Source organism: Neolamprologus brichardi, unplaced genomic scaffold (genome assembly GCF_056152115.1).
Source record: "Neolamprologus brichardi isolate AB-2024 unplaced genomic scaffold, ASM5615211v1 NODE_ptg000032l+_length_1147064_cov_1, whole genome shotgun sequence".
Classification (NCBI taxonomy): domain Eukaryota; kingdom Metazoa; phylum Chordata; class Actinopteri; order Cichliformes; family Cichlidae; genus Neolamprologus; species Neolamprologus brichardi.
In genome coordinates, this window is record NW_028270039.1 from 190105 (window position 1) to 212121 (window position 22017).

Sequence of the window (22017 nt, forward strand, 5' to 3'; positions counted from 1 at the left end):
CTTTGCAACACTTTGTACTTTGGGGTCATTTTTGTCCACGAGGACCACGGGTGTTATAAAATCCAATAAAACCCCCATAAATAAATCAAATTACTTAAAACTTATTCCAATCATGCATAGTATAGTAATGAATAACTTCTGTTATTTTCAGACCATTTGATGAATCAAAAACACATTTTTGATAGCAAAAGATTTCTTTAGAGGACAAAAATGACCCAAGGACAACAAGGTTTGGATGGTCTAATTGTTGAAACATCCATACAAGTGATTTAACCCACGGTCCTGCCAAACCACCTGATATGATGAATATAAAATTCTAACAACCTCATTACTTATAGGTAAATACAATGATTACTAAATTATGTGATACTCATTAATGAATATCATTTGAGGCTCTTGTATCGTTTATACCTTTGAGATTGTTCTGATATTACAATTCAATATTTTAAAACGACAAAAACATTGACAAGTTTTTTTTACATGTTTATTTCATACTGATAGAACAAAAGCTCTTAAAATACTTTGAATGCATGCTTTTTAGTTTACAGGTTATTTTCTTTGGGTAATTTTACAAAAGGTGTTTGACTCCAATAAACTGTTTATAACATGGCTCTACTTTCAGCTTTATTTACGCTAATGATTAGTATTCAAAAAGTTATGAAGGGATCCTGTTAACATGGGCTCATGTTCCCCCCCAAAACCCCCAAACAGGGGGTGGGGGGTAATTCTTTGCACCTAGAGCCATGCTAGTGTTTCTGAAATCAGGATTTCCCTTTTTCATATTTAGCTGAACAGAAAAATGGAGACGGTGAAGGTTGACAGGAATGAGTACTTTTGTATTGGGGGGGAAACATTTCCCTTAAGAAGAATGTATGGATACACTGTCTCAGAACAAGTGTGAAATTAACCTCTGTTACCGCAGCGGTCCCCAATCCCCGGTCCGGTACCGGTCTGACTCATGTGGTACCAGGCCGTGAGAGTTGAGGCTCGGTGTGACATTTGTGTTTTTCAGGGTTATCGTGAACTCTGTTTCCCCGGGTCTTTCCCGTGTTGTAGTTCTGCGTCTTCTTTTGAAATAAATATTTACGCGTGTCCATAGCAACCAGAGGGGATTAAGAGAGGATGTTACTGTCAATGTTGTTGGTGTATTTCAGGAGGACGCTGCTAATAAAGTTACACAGTTACAGTGAATTCGCGTTTATTATATTTACAAAACACCAGCGTTTGTGTCTCGGTCGGATCATTCTAGTTTGTTGTATTTATCTGCCACACCGTAAAAACATTGTCTGACACTAAACCGTCCGAGGTTGGGGACCGCTGTGTTAATGAACAAGTCAGTGGAATCACTATGTAAACTGTCCCATTACGGTGAAGCTATTTCAGTGTCCAACTCCAGTGTTTCGTCCTTTAACGTCTGAGCTTGTTGTTGAGTTGCACAGTGACATGTTTCTGCCTCTGCCCAGGTATTATGAAAATATCTAAACAGCCTTTGAAAAACAGAAAGTAAGAAAATGAGATTTTGCAGCATTGACATCAACATCATTGCTTAAATTTGAATAATCCAACTCCATCTGATTTAGTTCATGTCGATCTTTAACACGAAGACTCAGAGTCTGCGGCAGGTGTGCCAACGTCAGGTCACAAGGAAGAAATAAACTGGTGATCTGCACGCACCAATCAGATCTGCGACTTTGTATTCACTATATCCAGAACAGCGTGAGGTCAGTACTGTGCAATATTCTCTACAGATGGTTCGACAGCATTGTTTTATCCATTCACAAGCTCACTTACTAAAGATAAAACTGGTAGCATGTATCAAAGCTTATGAAAATTAGGACATCAAGTACAACCCTGAAAGATTAAGAGTCAAATTGATTAATGTGTGTGTTGCCAGCGCGACGGCCAATCCTTCTCTATCCAGCTCTGCAGCAGTCGCAGCACATCAATGCGCTGATAGATGCGGCACAGTTCAGTGAGCTCAGTGACCGTCTTCTGGTTGTAGCGTGACAGGAACTCCTGGGTGGGGCTGTGGGACAAGGAGCCCTGGGTCCGATGCTCCAGCAGGGTCAGTTCGTCATAGCTCATCCCCCAACGACTCGCAAAGTTTTTCCAGTTTTTGATGGTGCAGTGGTTCGGATCCAATTTGAGCCGCAGCAAGTCCAGCAGATCTTTGTCGTTCATGAGGTCGCTGATTTTGGGAGGGGGCGCCGGGCAGAAGCACTTCTCGCAGGGGTTCGTTAAAAACTGTAGTTCTTTGGGATAGTCTGAACTCAGAGATGGACAAGGAAGACTGAGTTAGCTCAAGCACATTACCAAATAACATTTGCTATCTGCTAACAACAATTTAGCTGGTCAGTATTTTCTGTTACGATGAAAAACAAACACATGTAACATGGAAAAGGTTTCAAAACATCCAAGAAATCCCTTTAAGGCAAAAAGCTTATCAAACTGCTTTAGTCTGGGTGGCTGCAGCTCAGGAGGTAGAGCAGGTCACCTTCTCATTGGAAGGTGGGTCTGCTCCAGTCTGCATGCCAGATATCCAAGATACTAACCATGGAACAAAGTGCTTGTATGAATGGGTGAATGAAGCATGTTATGTAGAGTAAAAAAACCAAACCTATGTTGAAACAGTTTAGTCAACAGCCCCACCGACATGCCTTTGTTGTTTACAGCCAATCAGAATAAAAGTGTCACAAAAGGAGAGCGAAGGGTGTTGCAAAGGGGCTCTGGACTATCCCAGTTTTCATTGGTGAAAGGCAGGAGTGCAACCTGCCTAGAGACAACCATTCACAGTTAAATGTCTTTGGACTGTGGGAGGAAGCTGGAGTAACCAGAGAGCGCCCACTGGTGTACGCGAGTCCACAATGAAAGCACTCAAATCCAGAACCTTCCTGCTGTGAGTGGACGGGGCTAAACCCTGCACCACTGTGTCATCCCAAGCTCTCTGAACTCAGTGATGCAAAGCTCGAGCAGAGTGAAAGAAATGAGCATGAAGCTGAAAGCAGCAGAATAGGTCCTCTTTAATAACTTAGTCACGTATTCTTCTAGTTGTGTTGAGTACAACACATCGTGAAGAGTGTGGTGTGTTCAAACTCCCAAAGTGTAACCATCACATGATTAGTCTGTGAAGGTTCTCAGTCATCCAGGTCATCGTAGTCAAAGGAGCTTGCAAAGAAAAGCGTCTGGACTTCTTTAAGTTGCTTGAAGACGTTTCACCTTCATCCGAGAAGCTTCTTCAGTTCTAAGGTCAAATGGTGGGGAGTCCCAGATATAACCCTAGTGGGAGTTTCCCCCCACAGAGGGACAAAAGGACCCCCTGATGATCCTCTAATCACATGAGCCAAGGTGTGAAACTGGGTGTTGGTCACACAGCACATGGCAAGCGCATGGCACAACACAGAAGAGCCACCTCCACAGGACAAGACTCAGCTGTCCATCTGCATCTAAAGGTCAAAGGTCACTCTTTCGAGGATGCCAATGTTCACATTTTGGACAGAGAGGACAGATGGTTTGAAAGAGGAGTGAAAGAAGCATCTATGTCCACTGTGAGCGACCATCTTTGAACAGAGGCGGTGGTTTACGACACCAACTCTCTGCCATCTATAATCCAGTTTTGAGTTCCCTCCCCAGACGCCTTAACGCCCACTCACACCCTGGACCATCTGACCTCAGGAAATCACATGATAAGGTGGAGCCAGGTTTCACAATGAACTCATCCGAAACTCTGGCTGATTGTGACCCACACCCAGTTTCACACCTTGGCTCAGGCGATTAGAGGATCATCAGGGGGTCCTTTTGTCCCTCTGTGGGGGGAAACTCCCACCAGGTTTATATCTGGGACTCTCCACCATTTGACCTTAGAACTGAAGAAGCTTCTCGGATGAAGGTGAAACGTCTTCAAGCAACTTAAAGAAGTCCAGACGCTTTTCTTTTGAAGCTCCTTTGACCATCACATGATTATTACTGTCACATTTAAATCAAAGAGTAAAGTTGCTGTTAGTCTGATGAGCGGTATTTCAGCTCCTTCTGATATTTTCATTTAAAGGGTTCAGCACGAGTAACTGACCTACCTGGTGAAGAAGAAGTGGGGCAAGTGCATTCTTCCACATCTTCCACTGGCTGCACACAGAAACAAAGAATGAATGGTGGGCTCATGCTACTGTGGACAGAACTACAAACATTGCTGAGGGTGTGTGAAAATGACATTCACTACTCTGCTAAATCCAAATGTGTGTCTGTGCATGATGGGATTTGCTGGGTGTCTCAGCCCGTACACCCAGTACTCCCAGTTCTCCCATTCTGTGTCATTTTGCAGGTGCTGGTGTGTAATATTTGCTAAAGGAATATGCACCTTTTTAGCAAATACTACCATTAACTCAAGGTGGAGACGTTGTTTTTGAGTGTTGTTTGGAGCGGTCGGTCGCAACCAAATACCATCAATGACCTTTTCACGAGTCGTGGAAAACATTCGCAGCCAAGTAGTGAGGATATATTTGATGGAGGACAGTTATTAAAGCAACGCTTTATACTTAAAAACTATAAAGCTTATTCAAGCTGCTGTACTTTGCTGCAGAGCCACTGCAGTAAAAGAAAACATTTGCTTCACACGGGCATGAGTGAGTGTCAGTATCCAGAGTTTGTGTTGGCCTTACTGCTGCTGCATCCTGAACAGTAGTTCCTGAAATACATGTGCTGTCAAAGCCGTGAACATGAGAAAGCAGTACATGCCCGTACTTGCAAACTCTAATTACTGCATTAGTGGAGTGAGTAAGAAAGACAGAATTACAGCTTAATAGATTTCATTTGATCTTCTTGGTGTTAAAAATACTGCAGTGCATGTACCAAACAGGTTCTGATGGCCGTGATGTGCACTCATATCTTTGGTAAAGTGTGGAGCGACGTTGTAGATTGTATTGCAGCACTAAAGCTAGTAACTCTAACTCTATGTACATATTCAGCAGGTATATTCCTCAACTGGACTGTGGATACCAGCATGCTGTGGATGAAGACAATATGGACCATTAATCCTCACTGTGATCCCTGTCCCGGTGTCATAAGAGAAAGGATCATGCCCATTCCTGGGACTGAGGCTTTAAATAGTTAAAAATGTGAAACGTTTACATCCCTACAGTCGTTATGGTTGTAACGCTTCACGACGCTTGTTCACTGCGAAAAAACTAATGAGCCGTTTGTTTTGATACTGTGGTAAATTTCCTGCCGTCAGTCGCTGCAGCTCGGTTAGAGGTTTAGGTTTCACTCAGCAGCAAATGTAGATCAGAGGTGTGATGCTTTTTCCTGGCTGGTGCTAATAAAACATGTCTCAACATAAGCCACGTTGCACAGAACATCAAGGTCGAGCAGAGAGTTGAGACGCTGTGCTGGAGGGATGTGGATATTTCACCAGTGGAGAGACTGGAGTGGGTCAAATCTTCTGTCCTTTAAGCTCGCTGTGTTTCAGAGAGCGCCCTGAGATGGAGTCGTGTGAGCGCTCGTCTCTGTTATTAGCAGCGTTCACAGCTGCACCTTCAGACCAAACCACATCCTGTATAATCACAGCTTAAAATAAAAGCTTCCCACAGACTACGCTCTGTGTCACATCTTTAGATCTGGTGAATAATGTTTGGTTGTTGGTGGTCGTATTTTCACAGGATGCCCACCCATTGGTGCTAACCAGCGCATTGCCACGCTGCCTCTGTGTTCTCTTCAAGCACAGCAGGGAACAAAGGGAGAGATCCATGTTTGTAGGCTGGAAGGACGCCACAGCCGCGGGCCGTGCTGACGGCGTCCTCACTATTATAACATGTGGCCATAGGAAATGTTTGTTATTAACTGCACGGGCCACACAGTCGTGCAAAAGCAGTATAACAAATCACTTCCTGTAAGGCAGGGGTGTCAAACTCAAATACACAGTGGGCCAAAATTCAAAACTGGAACAAAGTCGCGGGCTAACAACAATTAGCAACAATAACAATTTGGTATGGCTTCGCGGGCCAAATGTAATTAGGCTGCGGGCCAAATTTGGCCCGCGGGCCAGAGTTTGACACCTATGCTGTAAGGGATGAAGAAGCAAAGCATCAGTTTTTAATAAAGAGTGTCTAACAGTGCACGTCATGCTTTACTATGGACTTGTTACCTGTGAAAGGCATGTAGGAATAAAACAGCTGTGGTTTTCATAGCAAGCGCTGCACTAGAAACATGAGCAATTCAATTACTGCTCACAAAATATCACAATGTAGACGAGGCAAACTCGTTTTATATTACAGCTTGATTTGATTGAGTGTGGGCCAGTGAAACACAACAGCTCACAGACATCTTTATATAAGACAAAGAAGCACCGTTTCAACTAGGGATGCACCGATACCGATACTGGTATCGGGGCCGATACTGTAAAATGTGTGTGTACTCATACTCGTAAAAGTTAACCGATACCAACTTATTTCATAAATCAGAGGGTGGCTTGTCATTTCTGTTGTAGTTTTTAGATTGGCCACTAGGGGGGGCAATTATTATTTTATTTATTATATATTTTATAATAATTATTTTGTTTGTTTGTTTACAATATAGACACTCTGCAATAATTTAAAAGTTTAATTTATTCGCAAACCTAATTTGTATTTATTTTATTGCAAACAGAAGTGTTTATTTATTATTCTGAAAGCTCGAGACAGTGCCAATAGTTCAGTGATATTTTGTAAAATTACAATGTGGAGACTCTGCAATAATTTAACAGAAGTGCTTATTTTTCACTTGAAATTTTTTTGTGGTCATTTTTATTACGATTTTAATTTTTATCGGCAGAGAATAAAATAAAACCTGTCTTCCAATTAATTGCATTTGTGTGTGTGTGTGTGTGTGTGTGTGTGTGTGTGTGTGTGTGTGTGTGTGTGTGTGTGTGTGTGTGGTAGAAGTATCGTTTTTTGTACTCTGTATCGGCAAGTACTCAGATCCAAGTATCGGTATTGTATCGGTTTGAAAAAATTGGTATCGTTGCATCCCTAGTTTCAACAGTACATCAGTTTCTCAACATGATGAAGAAATGCTGCTGCAGTAAATACAATAAATATTAAACTTAAATCTAGAATTTAAAGACATTCGTGCACTGCGAGTGGCTGTTGGGAGGTTTTTATTATATACAGTTTAAACATCCAGTGGGCCAGATTGGAGTCTTTGCCGGAACAGTTCTGGCCCCCGAGCCTTATGTTTGACACCCCTGATGTAGTATAGTATCCTAATGTAAACTCACAGCCCTGGTGGGTTGATAACACCATGGGTCACCCTGTTATCAGGTGAAACAGACACGCTGAATCGTTTTGTGTTCAGTGTTGTCGTGCCACGTGAAATGTGTTAGATGCATGTGGACCATAATGAATTGTTACCGTCGTCGTTAGCCTCCGCACCACATCTGCTGAACCCTGGGATTAAAAATGTGTCACGTGCATCAGAGCTAGTAATGCTGACCTGTCTTATTCTGTCTTCTGAGGAGGGACTCAGGTATCTCGAGGGCATCGAACTGAGGTGCAGCGTCACAGCGTCTGCTGGAAACACATCGCTACATGAGTGCGTTACAGTCAAACTGAATACATACATGTGTACAATACAAATGCAGTTTGCAGTGAACAACACGATCAAAGTTTCACAGTAACAGGAAAAAAGGTGCAAAAGCTCCGACTGTGGCCAGAGAGAAAGGCCAGCACGTCTTCATTTACTCAGCATCACAGCTGCATCCAAAATGCCGTCAGTGCATCATCTCAGGTCAGTGGTGCTTTGAAATGTTAGCTCTAGCAGACTTTTGCTGCAGCTGCCTTCAGCTTGTTTGTCTTCTGACTCGAGTGTAACCAAACAGCAGGTTGACATCAGTCGACTGACTTTGACACTGAACAATATCCTGTTTCTTAAGCTGCTTTTGCAGTTAGGTCACTTTCCACTGGTACACATCAGAGCTCATCCTGCAACTCCTCTCAGCACTCACATCACCACTAAACTGGTTCCACTGGCACCAGCACGTCGACTGATACTCAATTCAATTCAATTCAATTTTATTTATATAGCGCCAAATCACAACAAATGTCGCCTCAAGGCGCTTCATGTGCCTGTGGTGCTTCCCATCATTTGACTGTAAGTTTATCTTTGTAGCATGTATAAACTGAATGTCTGAGACGTCCAACCAGACTGATGTCAGAATTGTTGGTAAAAATCTAACATCATAAATCAATGGAGCTCCCTCGTTTTGAAGCGAGGTATGAGTTTCTGTCTGCATTTAACCCAAACGTTGACTTTGTTAACAAGCAGACGGTGATGCTTGAAGCAGGTGGACAGACAGGGTTCAGAGCTTTACTGGAGTAGGTGAAAGTATTTCTTACAAACCCAACAGCATTAATTGATGTATTAGATGGCCAAAGCCTGACTAATACCCAAGTTTCTCCTTTATCACGTATTTTATTATGTAAAACATTAGATCCAAGTTCTTGAAAAACCAAAACATCTCAAACAAAAAGACTGAAATCTTCACATTTTCCTGAAAAATTAAAATGCAATTTAAGATAAATTAGTTAAATTTTCCATTTCTTAAAACTGACTTTTACATCAAACCCAATCCAGTTTGTAAGTATTTTGATGAATAAATATCCATAAAGCCTCACTCACCGTGGGGATCTGTTACTTGCACGGGATAATTGGCCTCCAAGGACTGTGGGACAAACACAGACAATATGAAAGCAAACAGAACTGAAGAGAGAAACCTGAGCAGAAAAAGGTCGTCTGCTTTGGAAGCTTCCTATTCTCTTTCTTCACGAGATAAAGACTGTAACTGAGGAAGAAAATGACTCTGTGTGCAGAGACAGCCTGCTGCGACTTGTTCTCTGATGAGCCCTCGGGCGCTCGCAATCACAGCACACTGTGTTCAGTTATGGTTCATTTCTTAGCAGATTACTGTAAGACTCTGAGGAAGAACAATGAGGAATCAGCACAAAACAAACTACATGAGACAAGTCAAGACAATGAGTTAAACACACGGCTGGAGAAGAGAATAATGAGGTTGCTCACAAATTCTGCCACAAAGCTGGTGGTGTCCGTGTCCTCCACGGGCTCAGAGCTGCTTCTGTCTGTGTCCGAAGAAAGGAAGAGGCTTTAACAGAGTGAATGTGGTCACGTTACTCATTTGATCTACTTCCTGCACCACAGAGACGGCCACAGTCACAGAGATTAGAAACAGTGACGTAGACTGCTGGGCCGCGCCGGGCTGTACTGGGTCAAAGGTCATTTGAAAGAGTCAGAAAACGTGTCCTGAACAGTCTGTAACTACATTATAAGTAAAAAAAGTCTGAGTTTACAGGTAGGTTTCCTAAGCATACAAGACAAAAGGTGAAGTCACCTGATAACAGTGCAAAACTCGTCTGAAACAATCTGGAGATTGTTGGAGGACGCTGAACAACAGCTCAGAGCAGCACAAAGACGGCTTTCAGCACCGCGCTGCACTCAGGCCAAACCAAGCCTGCGCTGGTCTTTCTTGGGTTACAGCAGAAACTAAACATGCAGAGCTACAGTGTGTTTCGGTTCATCAGACATCCGTGGAGCTCTCAGGACAACAAGAGTCACGTAATGAAATATGTACGTTACACATTTCCCGTCAAACACCAGCGGATCAGGAGGGAGACTTGTTTAAATATCAGGAGTCATCTTGGCAGTTTAAACCGTTTTTAAAGAACTGTATTTGGTAATAACGATAATCATCATCATCATCATCATCATGTTTTAGAACAACTTTAAACATTTTTCCAGCAAATGCTCTGATGGTGGTTTTTTCTCGATGTCAGGTCGTGGTCGAGAAACATTTCCAAAATAAAAGCTCGGTTGACCAAAACAAATAAAACAACGATGTCAAGAGGAAAAGATGCACAAAATGACTCAAACTCACGACGTCCCACTCTGTCCTTTCCTCTTCCTGCTCAGCTCTGATTAGACACTGAAGCATCGCGGCTGACATCAGGGCAGACGGTTACAAAGCTTGGACTAAATAAATGAAAAATGACTGGAACTGTTTACTGACCAAATAAGTTGTCAAATCAGTAAAACAAAGTCTAACAAATATTTATTGAATTCTTTGATTGTGATAAGATGCAGGCGTGTAAATGAACGTTTCCCACAGTGATGAAGCTCTTTGATGAAGGTTTATAAAGGGAAACAAAGCATCACATGGGTGTGTTACAGTTCTACACAGAGACCAACACCTTTGCTTTACGCTTGCTGAAAAGTCCTCTCTTGAATTTAATCATCTGTCTTCATCAAAAAGAACTTGTTTCTGATGATTTGCTCCACCATCAGTTGGTCAGTCAGTAAATCATCTGCAGTGTTTCAAACACTTGACCTAATACTCATTATTATCTTATTAAAGTTGAGAGCTCAGCTCACAGCATAGGCTCAACTCCAAGTGGTATTTCTCAGTGTGTGATGCTGCACTTCCTGGATGTCACTCTCTTTAATGTCACATGGTTATATATACTTATACGTATACACCTCAGGTCTTGCAGTGATTTCTTGTTGGACAAATTGTGGCTGTGAAAAATCAAACAGGGCAATGTTTGCTTAATGTCAGAAACTCTGATGTCACCTGATTACTGTAAAGTTTGTCTGTTGATGTGACTCCTAGCACCGAAGCTGGATGTGCTAACATGCATCTCCATAGCTAAATGAAAGCGCTTCAGTCATGGGACTTGCCGATGACTCCCTGAACTATGAATATAGCTGCAGAAAAACACTCCTAATACTGCAGCTTCCTCCTGCTAACTTGAGTTCATGTCACATCCACGGCCGTTGCTTCGCTGGTTTTATCATTTGAGTCTTTTCATTGTTTTTGCAGATTTCTTTAAGGTTTAGCGACTGCAGCTACTTGTTGGACCGATCCTAGTCTGGGTCACGTTTCACCCTTTCATGGTCACAGATTAGGAAGCAAACTTGAAAAGATAAAGAGTTTTGATGTAAAACAATCAATGTTGCCATTTTTTTATTAAATGCAGACATGTGACCCACCTGAGGCGTAACTGTTAAAACGCTCAGCACGTGTATACAGCAGCTTTCTATGTTCAACATTCAGCTCAGAACGAACTCGACAAAGAGTGAAGAAGGTGGTTTAGTGTCAATCAGAACTGAACTGCAGTGGTTGTTCGATCAGTGACTCGCTGGCTCTCGCCTTAAACATCACATTCAGTGTTTGTAAATCATTCCTTAAACTGAACCCATGTAGAGGCTGAGCCTGCGCTTGAACCCACTCAGGTGTTCGTTGGCGAGGGCGACGTGATGTCACTGGGATGAATGAACTTATCCAATAACTCGAGCCGTCGCCATTCATCATAACAGCGCAGCGCTCACAAACGGTTTGCTTCCTCCTGAACAACAACACCTGGCGTTAATTACACGCGTCTACCGTAAATACCTTCACGTAAACACACCGAAAAACTCAAAATGGTAAATGGACTGGTTCTCATATAGCGCTTTTTCTACTCTGTCTGAGCACTCAAAGCACTTTATACAGCTAATTCATTCACCCAATCACACCCATTCACTTCTAAGCTTAAGTGCTAAGTATCTAACATTCATACACATTCACACTCCGATGGATGCATCGGGGAGCAACATGGGGTCAGTATCTTGCCCGAGGATATTTGGCATGCAGACTGGAGCAGCCTGGGATCGAACCACCGACCTTCTGGTTAGTGGCTGATCCGCTACAGCCACCCCAATGTGACCTCTAGCGGCATATATGAGGTACCAACCCAAAAATGGCCCCTACAGCTCACGTTTCACTCTGTTTCCTAATCGCTTCCTGTGGATGTGCTGCTTCTAGAAAGGCTTTGCTCATTAGCACTATCGTTCAATGCTGCTGGTGCAAAACAACACAAATGGCCTGAAATCAGAAGATGACCTGCAGAGGAGCAAAAACAAACAACCTTTATTTGTCACACAGTTATACAGAGTACAACATGTAGTGAAGTTCTTGTGTCTGAGCTGCAGACAGGCTGCAGACAGGGTGCAGACATCGCCGCGCCGTTCCAGGTCTTGGTTTTAGCATGGGGGTCTGGCCAGGACCCTTACTGGATACCGGTTGGGAATCGAACTTGTGACTCCTGCTCCAAAGGTGTGTAGTATTCCCACTGCACTATCCAGCTGATCAAACGAGGGGCCAGTGGAGAGGAAGAGAGAAGCTGTTCCTGGCTTCTATAATCAGCAGTGTTGTGGTTGCTGAATGATGCAGTAGCACTCGTCATAAATTTGATGGATCTGCTGTATATGTAGCAGTTACAAGAAAGGGTGTCCCAGTGTGACAGCAGTGATGCTAATGCAGCACAGGCTTCAGATGTGATCAAAGGGTTCCTGATCAAATGACAGAGTGTGACAAGTTTGGAGAGAACACGTGTTGCTAAGGGAAACACTTCTCATTGGTCCACACAAATCTTTTTGACCCTCCAATCATAATGTCCTTCAGAGAAGTTACTACGTGAGATCGGATTTTTGGAAAGGTCCAAAGCAACGTGCCAGATTTACCACACGAGACAAAAATAACGTGGAACAATAATAAAAACCTCCTCGATTATCTTATTTGAGTTTTTCAGGGCGATCGTGGCTCAAGAGTTGTAATCGGAAGGTTGCCGGTTCGAGCCCCGGCTCGGATAGTCTCGGTCGTTGTGTCCTTGGGCAAGACACTTCACCTACCGCCTACTGGTGTTGGCCAGAGGGGCCGATGGTGCGATATGGCAGCCTCGCTTCTGTCAGTCTGTCCCAGGGCAGCTGTGGCTACAACTGTAGCTGCCTCCACCAGTGTGTGAATGTGAGAGTGAATGAATAGTGGAATTGTAAAGCGCTTTGAGGGGTCCTGAAAAGCACTATATAAATGCAATCCATTATTATTATTATTATTATTTTTGTTGGATACCAAAGTTTTACTTCCATAAACAGAAGCACACGAATATGAATATACAGTCATGCTGCCTGGAAGCACACAGTCTGTAAATTATTAAGTCAAAATGTATTTATAGAGCACGTATTAAAACAACAGTGATGACCATAGTGCTTCACAGTCAGTAAAACATGAGACAATTAAAACAAACAATAAAACAGGACAACAAACAACAGGCAACAACACAACAAGCTGGAACAGCAACGAGTCAGAATCAAAGCCAAAGTAAAAAGATAAGTTTTAAGACGTGATTTAAATGACTGGATCGACTCGGCAGTACGAACATGAACAGGGAGGTTATTCCAGAGTCTGGGCGCCACAGATGCAAAGGCCCGGTCACCTCTCGACTTCATTTGAGACCAGGGTTGTGCTAGGAGCCTGTGATTGGACGATCTAAGTGCTCTGTTGGGATTGTATAAGTGGAGGAGTTCAGAGAGACAGCTGGGCGCTAAATTATTCAGAATTTTTAAATCTATGCGACATTTGACAGGGAGACAGTGTAGTTTGGCTAAAATTGGATTAAATTAGGTGACTAATGGTTAAAAAAGACAAAACTATCAGCACATAACGTTGCTTTGAGTCACATAGAGCGTTAAGTATAGGACCAGTCACCCAGTTATCAAGTGTAAGTTGAACCCCAGATCAGTGGAGCATTGTTTCTCCCTCTCTGGGAATGCAGAGCATGTATCTGCATGCTCGGGATAAAGTTCAAGAGATGAAATATAAACCACATCATAATACATCGCTAAGGGTCATAATTCCACACAGGTGAACCTAGCTTTTTTCCCTTTTGACCACCCATGTGTGCTGTGAAAGGATAAAGCAGTTTCTCAGCAGCCTGTGCAGAAGGCCTGTGCTCTGTCATGTGCTGCTTTCTACACATGAATGGAAGTGAATGGCATGCCAATACCTGACCCAAGCCACAGAGATGTCTAGACTGAAGGCAGCTAAATACACACACCTTGTAAAAACTCGGCCTAACATACCTGGCCCTGGGTGGTACGTGTGTCTCTTTCATTATTCAGTGTGCATATTCCTGAACTGTAGAGGATTCAGCTGGTGGCGTAGTGTTTATACCCCTCCTTCAAAGCATATATTAAAAAGGACGTAAAACATTTAGAAAAGGGCTGAACTTTACAGTCTTTTCACTTCCTTTTCTGAAAGCGAGATGTGCTTCTAATACAGAGTAGGCGTCAGGACGTGAACAGCAAAGACTGGCGCTGTGTAAAATTTGCATGCTTTACTTTGTGTGTACTTTTTTTTTTTTGCTCACTGTTTGCAGCACACAGACTTTCAGGGACCTGTGCTACAGTGACATTAGTATACCTAGGGTGTCTTTCTGTTATCTGGATTCACTTACCCTAATCTTGACTACTGGGATACTTGGTCACACATAGCTGGTATAACGTGCACAGGTAACCCAGGAACCCTGTGTGTTCACATGAAAGAGTGTAGTAGGTATCTGACCAATCTAAAAAGGGATGTTTCGTGGATCATATGAATTACACAGAAAATGACCCCTGTGAGTGTCACCTAGGGCTGGGCGATATGGCCTAAAATCCATATCGCGATATAATTTGAAGCACGTGCGGTAACGATATATATCACAATATATTCTTTTCTTCTGTATAACGTATTTTCCACACTATAAGGACTTACAATCCTTTAATTTTCTCAAAAATCAAGTGTGCCTTATGTATGAATTCTGGTTCCTGCATTACAGCTGCTGTAGTGAGCAGCTTCACGGAGTAATCTGGGTCCTAAACTCCGTCTCTTCAGGTCCCAAAGTCTAACGAACACAGTTAAAAACGGTCTAAATTCTTTCATCTTTAATTAAATCATCAGCGTTACTGCTTTATCGGGTGTAACAATTAAGTTTAACATCCATGAAAACAGAATTTATTAAATTTAACTGAGTTAGAAGTTAACAGGAAGTTAGCTCGCTAGTTTCCACCTAAACATTTCATACCATGTTCTGACAGAGATTTCTGAAACTAATTCAAACGTACAGCTCTGCTGTCACTTCCAACATAAATGAAGACAGAAAACTAAACAGCAGTGACGTTTGCAGGGTTACTGAAGTTGGACTAGCTGCTATATAATGTTGTGCTACGTGATTGCTAGCGACACAGCTATGTTAGCATAACATTAGCACAGTGAAGCTGGAGGATGAACGCTAACTTTTCTTCCACTCGATAAAAGTTAACGTGAGGGATTCTGGTAGTCAGGGACAAATGCAATCATAGCAGGATGCTATACACGGGCCAAACTTCAGTCAGAACAACTGAGATCATTCATCCACAATGCGAGGTTAGTTATTAATATACTGCAACAACATGGGAACAGAACAGCTGCAGAGAATTCAACATTAATGAATCAATGTTACGGAAGTGGAGGAAGCGCAGTTTTTGGCTTTCCTCATATTTCAAAAGTGCTTCATCTCTTTGCTATGACTGTCGTCCGCCATAATTTGCAGATGATAATGGTTGTAGCCGCTGAGATGCTTTCGACCAAAACAGGCGCAGCTTGATGACATCATCAACATGCGCTATCGCGATAGAACGATATAGTCAAGCGCCCTTTCTCAATTCTCAAGTACGCGAGTACGTACTCGCGATTTGTACAATTGGAACACCAGCGTACTTGATGATGTCACAGGTCCGGAGCTTTTACTCCCCTCTTAATTTAACTGAGTAATATGTTATGAAGCTTAACTTTAATCACAGCCAAACCGGTTTACTCAGGAACAAATAAAACACTGAAATAAACCAAACATTAACATTTAGAAGTGATCTAAGTGACTTTTATATCATGTTTAACCTCAGTAGTGAAATCTCTATTAATAAAAATAGTGTACATGTACATACGTGTACATACCTTAATAAAAACAAGCAGGTGAGATGTTAGAACGCTTTTATTTTTATTTTAGTGGACACTCAATACAATAGACAGCTACTGGGGTTTGTTTAACCTGAGTAGCGAAAAGACCGCGGGGGGATTGAAAACGATCTGCCGGGAGTCCGCTGTTCTCGCCGGCTGTAATAATCCTCGACCTCGCTGTCTGCTATGGAGCTGGCGGGTCACAGACGTCTCCGAAAACGTCGGAGCTCGTTTGGAAATATATGATATCTTGGTAAATCGAGCAGATATTTGAAGTTTACACAGCTACATTCTCGCTTGAAAAGAACTTAAAAGTTTATTTTGTGACCCAGAAAGAGTAATATTTAAAAGTTTTTAGCCCCGCTCGCCCGCCATTGCAGCGTTTGAGTTTTGGACGAAATGCATTCTGGGATATTTAGCTGTACCAAGTCCACACAAGTCACCACCGATGCATGCTCGATAAAACGGGCGGAGCGAGAACACATCCGGGACTTTTTCGCGTTCTCGGCTTGACGCGTACTTCGAATTGGAACAGTACTTGGTCTCCGACTGATGACGTATCACGAGTACACGAGAACGCAAGTACGCACAAGTACGCATATTGAGAAAGGCCCAGTATCTCTATCGTTGGCCAAATTTATATCGTTTCTATCGCCCACCCCTAGTGTCACCTACATTATCCCATGATTAAAAAAGTGATTAAAATTGTATGAAAAACAAAAATGTATACAAGTAAAAGGCAACACTGCTGCAGAAAACTGTTAATATGTTGACTTGGGTAAAATAAACATTTCAATTCAAGTTAATTTTATTAGTGCACCCTCAGGGCCACTGCTTATTTCTAATGCGATGGCTGCACATTAGAGCTACACATCTTTAAACTGGATCCATTAAAAAAGACAACAACATTTTTATCGTCAGTTATTCAGCAGATGTCTGTTCTCTTATAGTTGGTTAAATTTATAGGTTTATATAGCTTCTCTCATTTAAAAAAGAAATGAAAAACAGACGCAGTATTGTAGATGACCAGCACTTTGTCAAACCCCACAAGAGTAAATTTGCTTTTATTCCTTCCAATGAAGTACTAATTTTAAGAATCATCAAATTTGAAAAGGTTTTGAGTCTTTGCCTTACTGACGTAATCTTTATTTTCCTTTCCATGAGACACGTGGACAATTTGCAATCCTGTGCTAGCGACGGTAGCTGAATGGGTAGTTACGTCATAAAATAACAAGCTAGCAATTAGCGCCATGTTCACTCACTCCAGTTGAGTGAATCGATGTGAGTAAATGTAATGTGAATAGAAAATAGGAATACGAGATTAATTATGTAGAATTTCAAAAATACCAGATGACCAGTTTTACCAAAACAAAGGCCAACGGTGGAGGTTTACACAGGAACTCAGAGCGAGAAACGCAGTCGTTTCTTCTTCTAACCAAGAGAGCTAGCAACATGTCTAAGATCTGATGTTTGATAATTCTAAATACAGAATCTGTCACAATCTAAAATCAACAGACGTTATATCCCCGCTGACACATCTGCAAACCCACAGGCATCAACAGTGTGAGTGCGTCACTGCGTATTATCAGACATTGTTTTCAGCTGTGGTTTTTCTCTGCATTGGTATTAAAGGGGAAGAACATAACTTGTGCACTAAAATGACTCACATGTTTAGTGGGCTGTGTCCATGGATTTTTCCCCCGTGTAAATACAAATCTATAGCGTTTTTAAAAAGCAGGTGAACCTGACTCGTGTCCTATTCCAACATCATGACCACTTTTGCGTGAACTGAAGCTCCACATCCTGGCTTAGCTTACAGAGTTAGTCAAGCTCTGCTCTAAATTACAGTTTAGTAATGGTGAAGGGACCTACAGTGTATACCTGGATCATATAGGATTGTAGACAAACAGCCATTAACCCACAGCCCAATTAACCACGTGTTCATCATCCCGTGTCAAACACAGGATGTGTGTGAAAGTGGTTTGGCAGGAAAAACAAAGTGGTTTTCACTTAAAGGACATCCCACAGCAGAGCCTGAACGCAGCGTCTGCAGGCATACGCCACGAGCTGCTGTTGGTGTGTGAGGTGAGACAGCAGAGGGGCAAATGTCTGTGACGGTGGGTGACAACAAAGAGGATCAAAGTATCCGCAAGAAGATCGGCTTCGTCTGGTCTGCAGTGTGGTTTGTTCACAGGAGAAAGCCAAAGTCATTTGGAGATAAATCTTCATTTTGGTGCCATGTAGCAGGATTCTCTTTGTGATCGCTTTACTCAAACAGCTGATGACGTCTTTATTGTCACCAGGGCTTTAGCATCCACGGAGCTCCTCCTCTGATGTTTATGGTGTTTCATTAGCTTGTTACGTAATCAGTTGCATACCAGTATTTTAGATTTTAGACGTCATTTAGCTGTAGTGACTGGAGACTGTCAGCCTACCATGTACCTCAGCTGTTAATATGCTGGGCGTCCACGAGTCAGTGAAGGAGGACGTCTTTTCTGCCAGAGTCAGTGAAACCTCCTCTGAACTTAAACTCTCATATGATGTGAGAAGGAACGGTACCTCGCTCAGTGGATTCGAACCCCCGAGTCACGGGACAAACACTACCTACTGAGCTATCCCTGCCCTCTGCTTGGAGATGCATCTAACAGACCTCAGTCAACAGTAATATTGAAGTGCATCAGACCCCAGGATTAGAGGCTCCAGAGACCAGATGAATTCCATAACTCTGCTGGGAAGCACTGACGACTAACTGGTTAGTGGAACTGAACACCCTGCAGTCTTACACCTGTATCTGGGATATTCTCAAGGCTCAGTCTTATTGTAATATTTTATGGTAGTGTGCATAACTTGATATTGCAAACAAGCCATTCAAAAGCAAATGATGTGTGACTCATGCCCAGCTTAGTCTCCTCCAGCGTGATGCAGCTTCCTTCAGACGTACACACACTGCTTTGTTTTTATTGAAGCAGAAGTAATTTAGAGCAGAGGGATGCTCCTGTGTGTCTGATGGGATCACAAATGCTGCCCACTGACCTGGACTGGTCTCAACAACCTGGATGCTGTTCCTCCCTGATGAGTGCTAAACTACAGTAATAACAAACTATAAATCAAATAAAGCAAATAGGTTAGCTGTGGCCTTCAGTCACTGCCCAGCTGACAGTGCTGTCCACCACAGCATCATCATTTGAAACAATGGTCCATCGTCCCTGTAGAGACCTGCATGCAGGGAAGCACTGGAGAGTTTTTGGCACATGGCGGTGGCCCAACAGCTTACTAAGACACATATGACTATCAGTCAATGTGTAAATAGATACAAAACAGCAAAACCAGAATAAATGATTATTAAAAAGTAAAACCAGAATGTGTTCTTATTAAAATGCTTTGAAGCACAGCACGTATCAGTAATCAATAAAGCCATCAGCAGCAGAGGCACAAGCAGTCTTTAAGACACTAACACGGAAATACAAACCACAAACGGATCCTCTTTCTAATCTGTCTTAGCCCACTAGACTCCGTTCTGTGGAACTGCTGGTGGCCTACTCTTTTCCGCTCATATCACTGAACGCGTGAAGGTCACACGTCACGCCACAGCTTCACTGGACAGCAAATAAGATGCCAGCGCAGAGGCCAGCGGGTTTTCCGCTTAGTCGAATAAGGAAAGTTTTCTAATTGTGGAAACTTTCTTGGTTGTGTGGTTAACCAACAAACGGATGCTGCTCTTCCTTTCCATCCTAAACGACGCGACATTGAATTGAATTAAGTTCTAAATACTTTAGATGAGGATGAAATCTGATCAAATACATTATTTTATGTGTCGTTTTAACACAAAATAAACAATAGTGACAAATCTTAAGAAACTTTTCACGACACTTGTTGAGAACAGTTATGAATGAAACGACGGCGCTCTGACACGGACAGTGAAATGGATATTTTACTCACCAAATGGTTCTTTGTACGCGTTCAAACTGCTCATTTTTGAGGCTGGGATGTCTCCCACGCAGGGAAACGTAAAAGGAGCGGACAGAAACTGTCTCCACGCAGTAAAAACACGCAGTTATCCTCTGCCCCGACCTCAGAGAAAGCTCCAGTGCCACCCCAGCGGCGGCGACTCAAACAAATGAAACACCTCCGTGATGAAAAGGTGCGAGGATTAATGCTGCCTTCAAGGCCCACCCGTAATTTCCAGCCGAAGGCGGTTCATCTATGACGACAGAAGAATACGTTCCTGCTAGAAATATATGATGAAATATTCATGTTTTTTTAATATCTAAAATAAAATCAAAGCCCTTTGAAAAAGGAAAAGAAGCGAACACACAGACGACCAAACTTCTCTCCAGATATGTTCAAAGCGCTTCTTCACGCCCAGTGTTGGGGAGTAACGCAATACATGTACCGCCGTTACGTATTTAAAATACAAAATATGAGTAACTGTATTCCGTTACAGTTACCGTTTAAAAAGGTGGTATTTAGAATACAGTTACTTTGTTAAAATAAATGGATTAAATGGTACTTCCCTGTTTCATATTGTGGCGGGTCAGGACTGTTTGGGTTTTGTTTGACAGCTACGTTCTGTTGTTCCAGGCAGCGTTACGGTTGCCATGGTTACAGGGTGACGCTCTCTCTCTGCGTGTTTCCTGGGTGAGAGAGCGCCTGTTGTTGTTGTTGTGCTAAGCTAACAGGCAGAATGCTACAGGTATAGCTCTAAAGAATGTAGCATCATAGGCAGTGTAGTCCGTGCTGCAGGGAGAATGGACTGCCATACCCGTTATGTGTCTGTGAGCGAGGGAGGGAGAAAAAGGAAAAGTATGAGCTGTCATCGAGCAGAAACGGGAGCTGGAAGCATGTAAATATAATAATAACCACTGCAGCCAAGAAGAGAGCCTGACGAGCCCAGCTGTAAGTAAGCTATTAAGACTCGACTGTACACCGTGTTCGTGTTTTCCTCTGAAACAATAAGTTCTGTTGGAGCAGCCTTTCAACGCCTCTCTCTGTCTCTGCTAGCAAAGTTGACCCAGACAACAAAGTAAAGCTAGTTTTCGGCTACGAGCCGACACAGAACCCACCGTATTAGCCAGAGGTCCCTTTACTACGGTTCGGAGCCGCGGACCTTCAGTAACAGTAATAAATCACAGCAATAGTACATTCATGTAGTTGTAAACAGCATGATAATATATTAAGCAATCCAAAGTATTCAGAATACGTTACTTTCATTGAGTAACGTAACGGAATACGTTACAGAATACATTGTGGGGCATGTAATCTGTAATCTGTAGTGGAATACATTTTAAAAGTAACCTTCCCAACACTATTCACGCAGCATTCCGTCTCTTTATTTTGGGACGCTAGCGGACCGACTTTGTTTGACGCAGTGCTTTTCACATAAAAGAAAAAAGCTGAAGGGGTAATCAGCACATCAGGTGTCCATCCGTTCGTATTGCTTTTGCTTGTAATAGAAATATCATCCTGTGAAAAGGAGAGTTTTTACGCCAGTCTTGTAGAAGCACCTTCAGCAGCAATAAATTGAAATAACTGGTTTCATTATAATTAGTCAGGCTCTGTAATGCTGCTTCAGCTCCACGAAGTGCACAAGCAGGTAAAACTGGGAAAGTACAGGCTTTGTAAAGCACTCAAACGTGCCTGGTGTTACAGGCTCTCTGGACTTGTCCTCAGAGTTTGTTGCAGTGCTGCCATGATTAGTGCCTCTGTGCTGTCTTTCAGTCCAGCCCAGTCAAGACACTTTCTGTCTGTCCAAATCTACTATTTGGGAGCTTCCGTCTGTCTGCAGGTTAAAACTCTGTTGTGCAAAGAATAAGTTATATTAGAGCATACCACATTTGACCCTGTTCTGCCCGGGAACCATAGCCATAGCCTCTGGGCACCGTTTCCTCCTGTTGTAAAACACATGTAAAAACCTCGGTGTCTGCATTGATGGTTCTTTTAAAGTGAATAAGCAGGTGAGTGCAGTAGTTCAGTCCTGCTTCTTTCAGTAAAGACAGATGGCCAAGGTAAAGCCATCCCTCCCAGCTAACGCCTTTGAGCGTGTTAGTCACCTTTTCCTTAGTTGCAGGTTGGACTACTGCAATTCATTGTATTTTGGTCTCGATCAGGCCTCCATCCATCGTCTTCAGATGGTCCAAAATGCAGCTGCTCGCCTGCTAACTGGTACCAAACAGAGAGAGCATATAACT

At 42.7% G+C, this 22017-nt stretch overlaps 1 protein-coding gene across 2 annotated transcripts; it reads right to left on the reverse strand.

Annotated features, from left to right (window-relative positions):
• Nucleotides 1–525: 525 nt before the first annotated feature.
• edaradd (EDAR-associated death domain) lies at nt 526–20173 on the reverse strand. Of its 2 annotated transcripts, none has more exons than XM_035914965.2 (6): nt 19769–20173; nt 9043–9101; nt 8644–8686; nt 7459–7532; nt 4071–4119; nt 526–2264 (listed from the first exon to the last, which is right to left on the reverse strand). In XM_035914965.2, exons 1-6 carry the CDS (start codon nt 19800–19802, stop codon nt 1876–1878), a joined length of 648 nt encoding a protein of 215 aa, XP_035770858.1. In that variant the 5' UTR covers nt 19803–20173; the 3' UTR covers nt 526–1875. The 2 variants fall into 2 exon arrangements, with proteins under 2 accessions (XP_035770858.1, XP_006807133.1); XM_006807070.3 differs by having other exon boundaries at nt 7459–7535; nt 19769–20172.
• Nucleotides 20174–22017: the final 1844 nt, after the last annotated feature.

What these genes read in the sequence shown, in the direction of transcription:
- edaradd (XM_006807070.3), bottom strand. Translation starts at nt 19,802, where the DNA reads ATGAGCAGTTTGAACGCGTACAAAGAACCATTTG. An exon ending in CCAGCTTTGTGGCAGAATTT is followed by an intron (nt 8,687 to 9,042) that starts GTGAGCAACCTC and finishes TTTGTCCCACAG; the next exon opens with TCCTTGGAGGCCAATTATCC. An exon ending in GCAAGTAACAGATCCCCACG is followed by an intron (nt 7,536 to 8,643) that starts GTGAGTGAGGCT and finishes ATGTGTTTCCAG; the next exon opens with CAGACGCTGTGACGCTGCAC.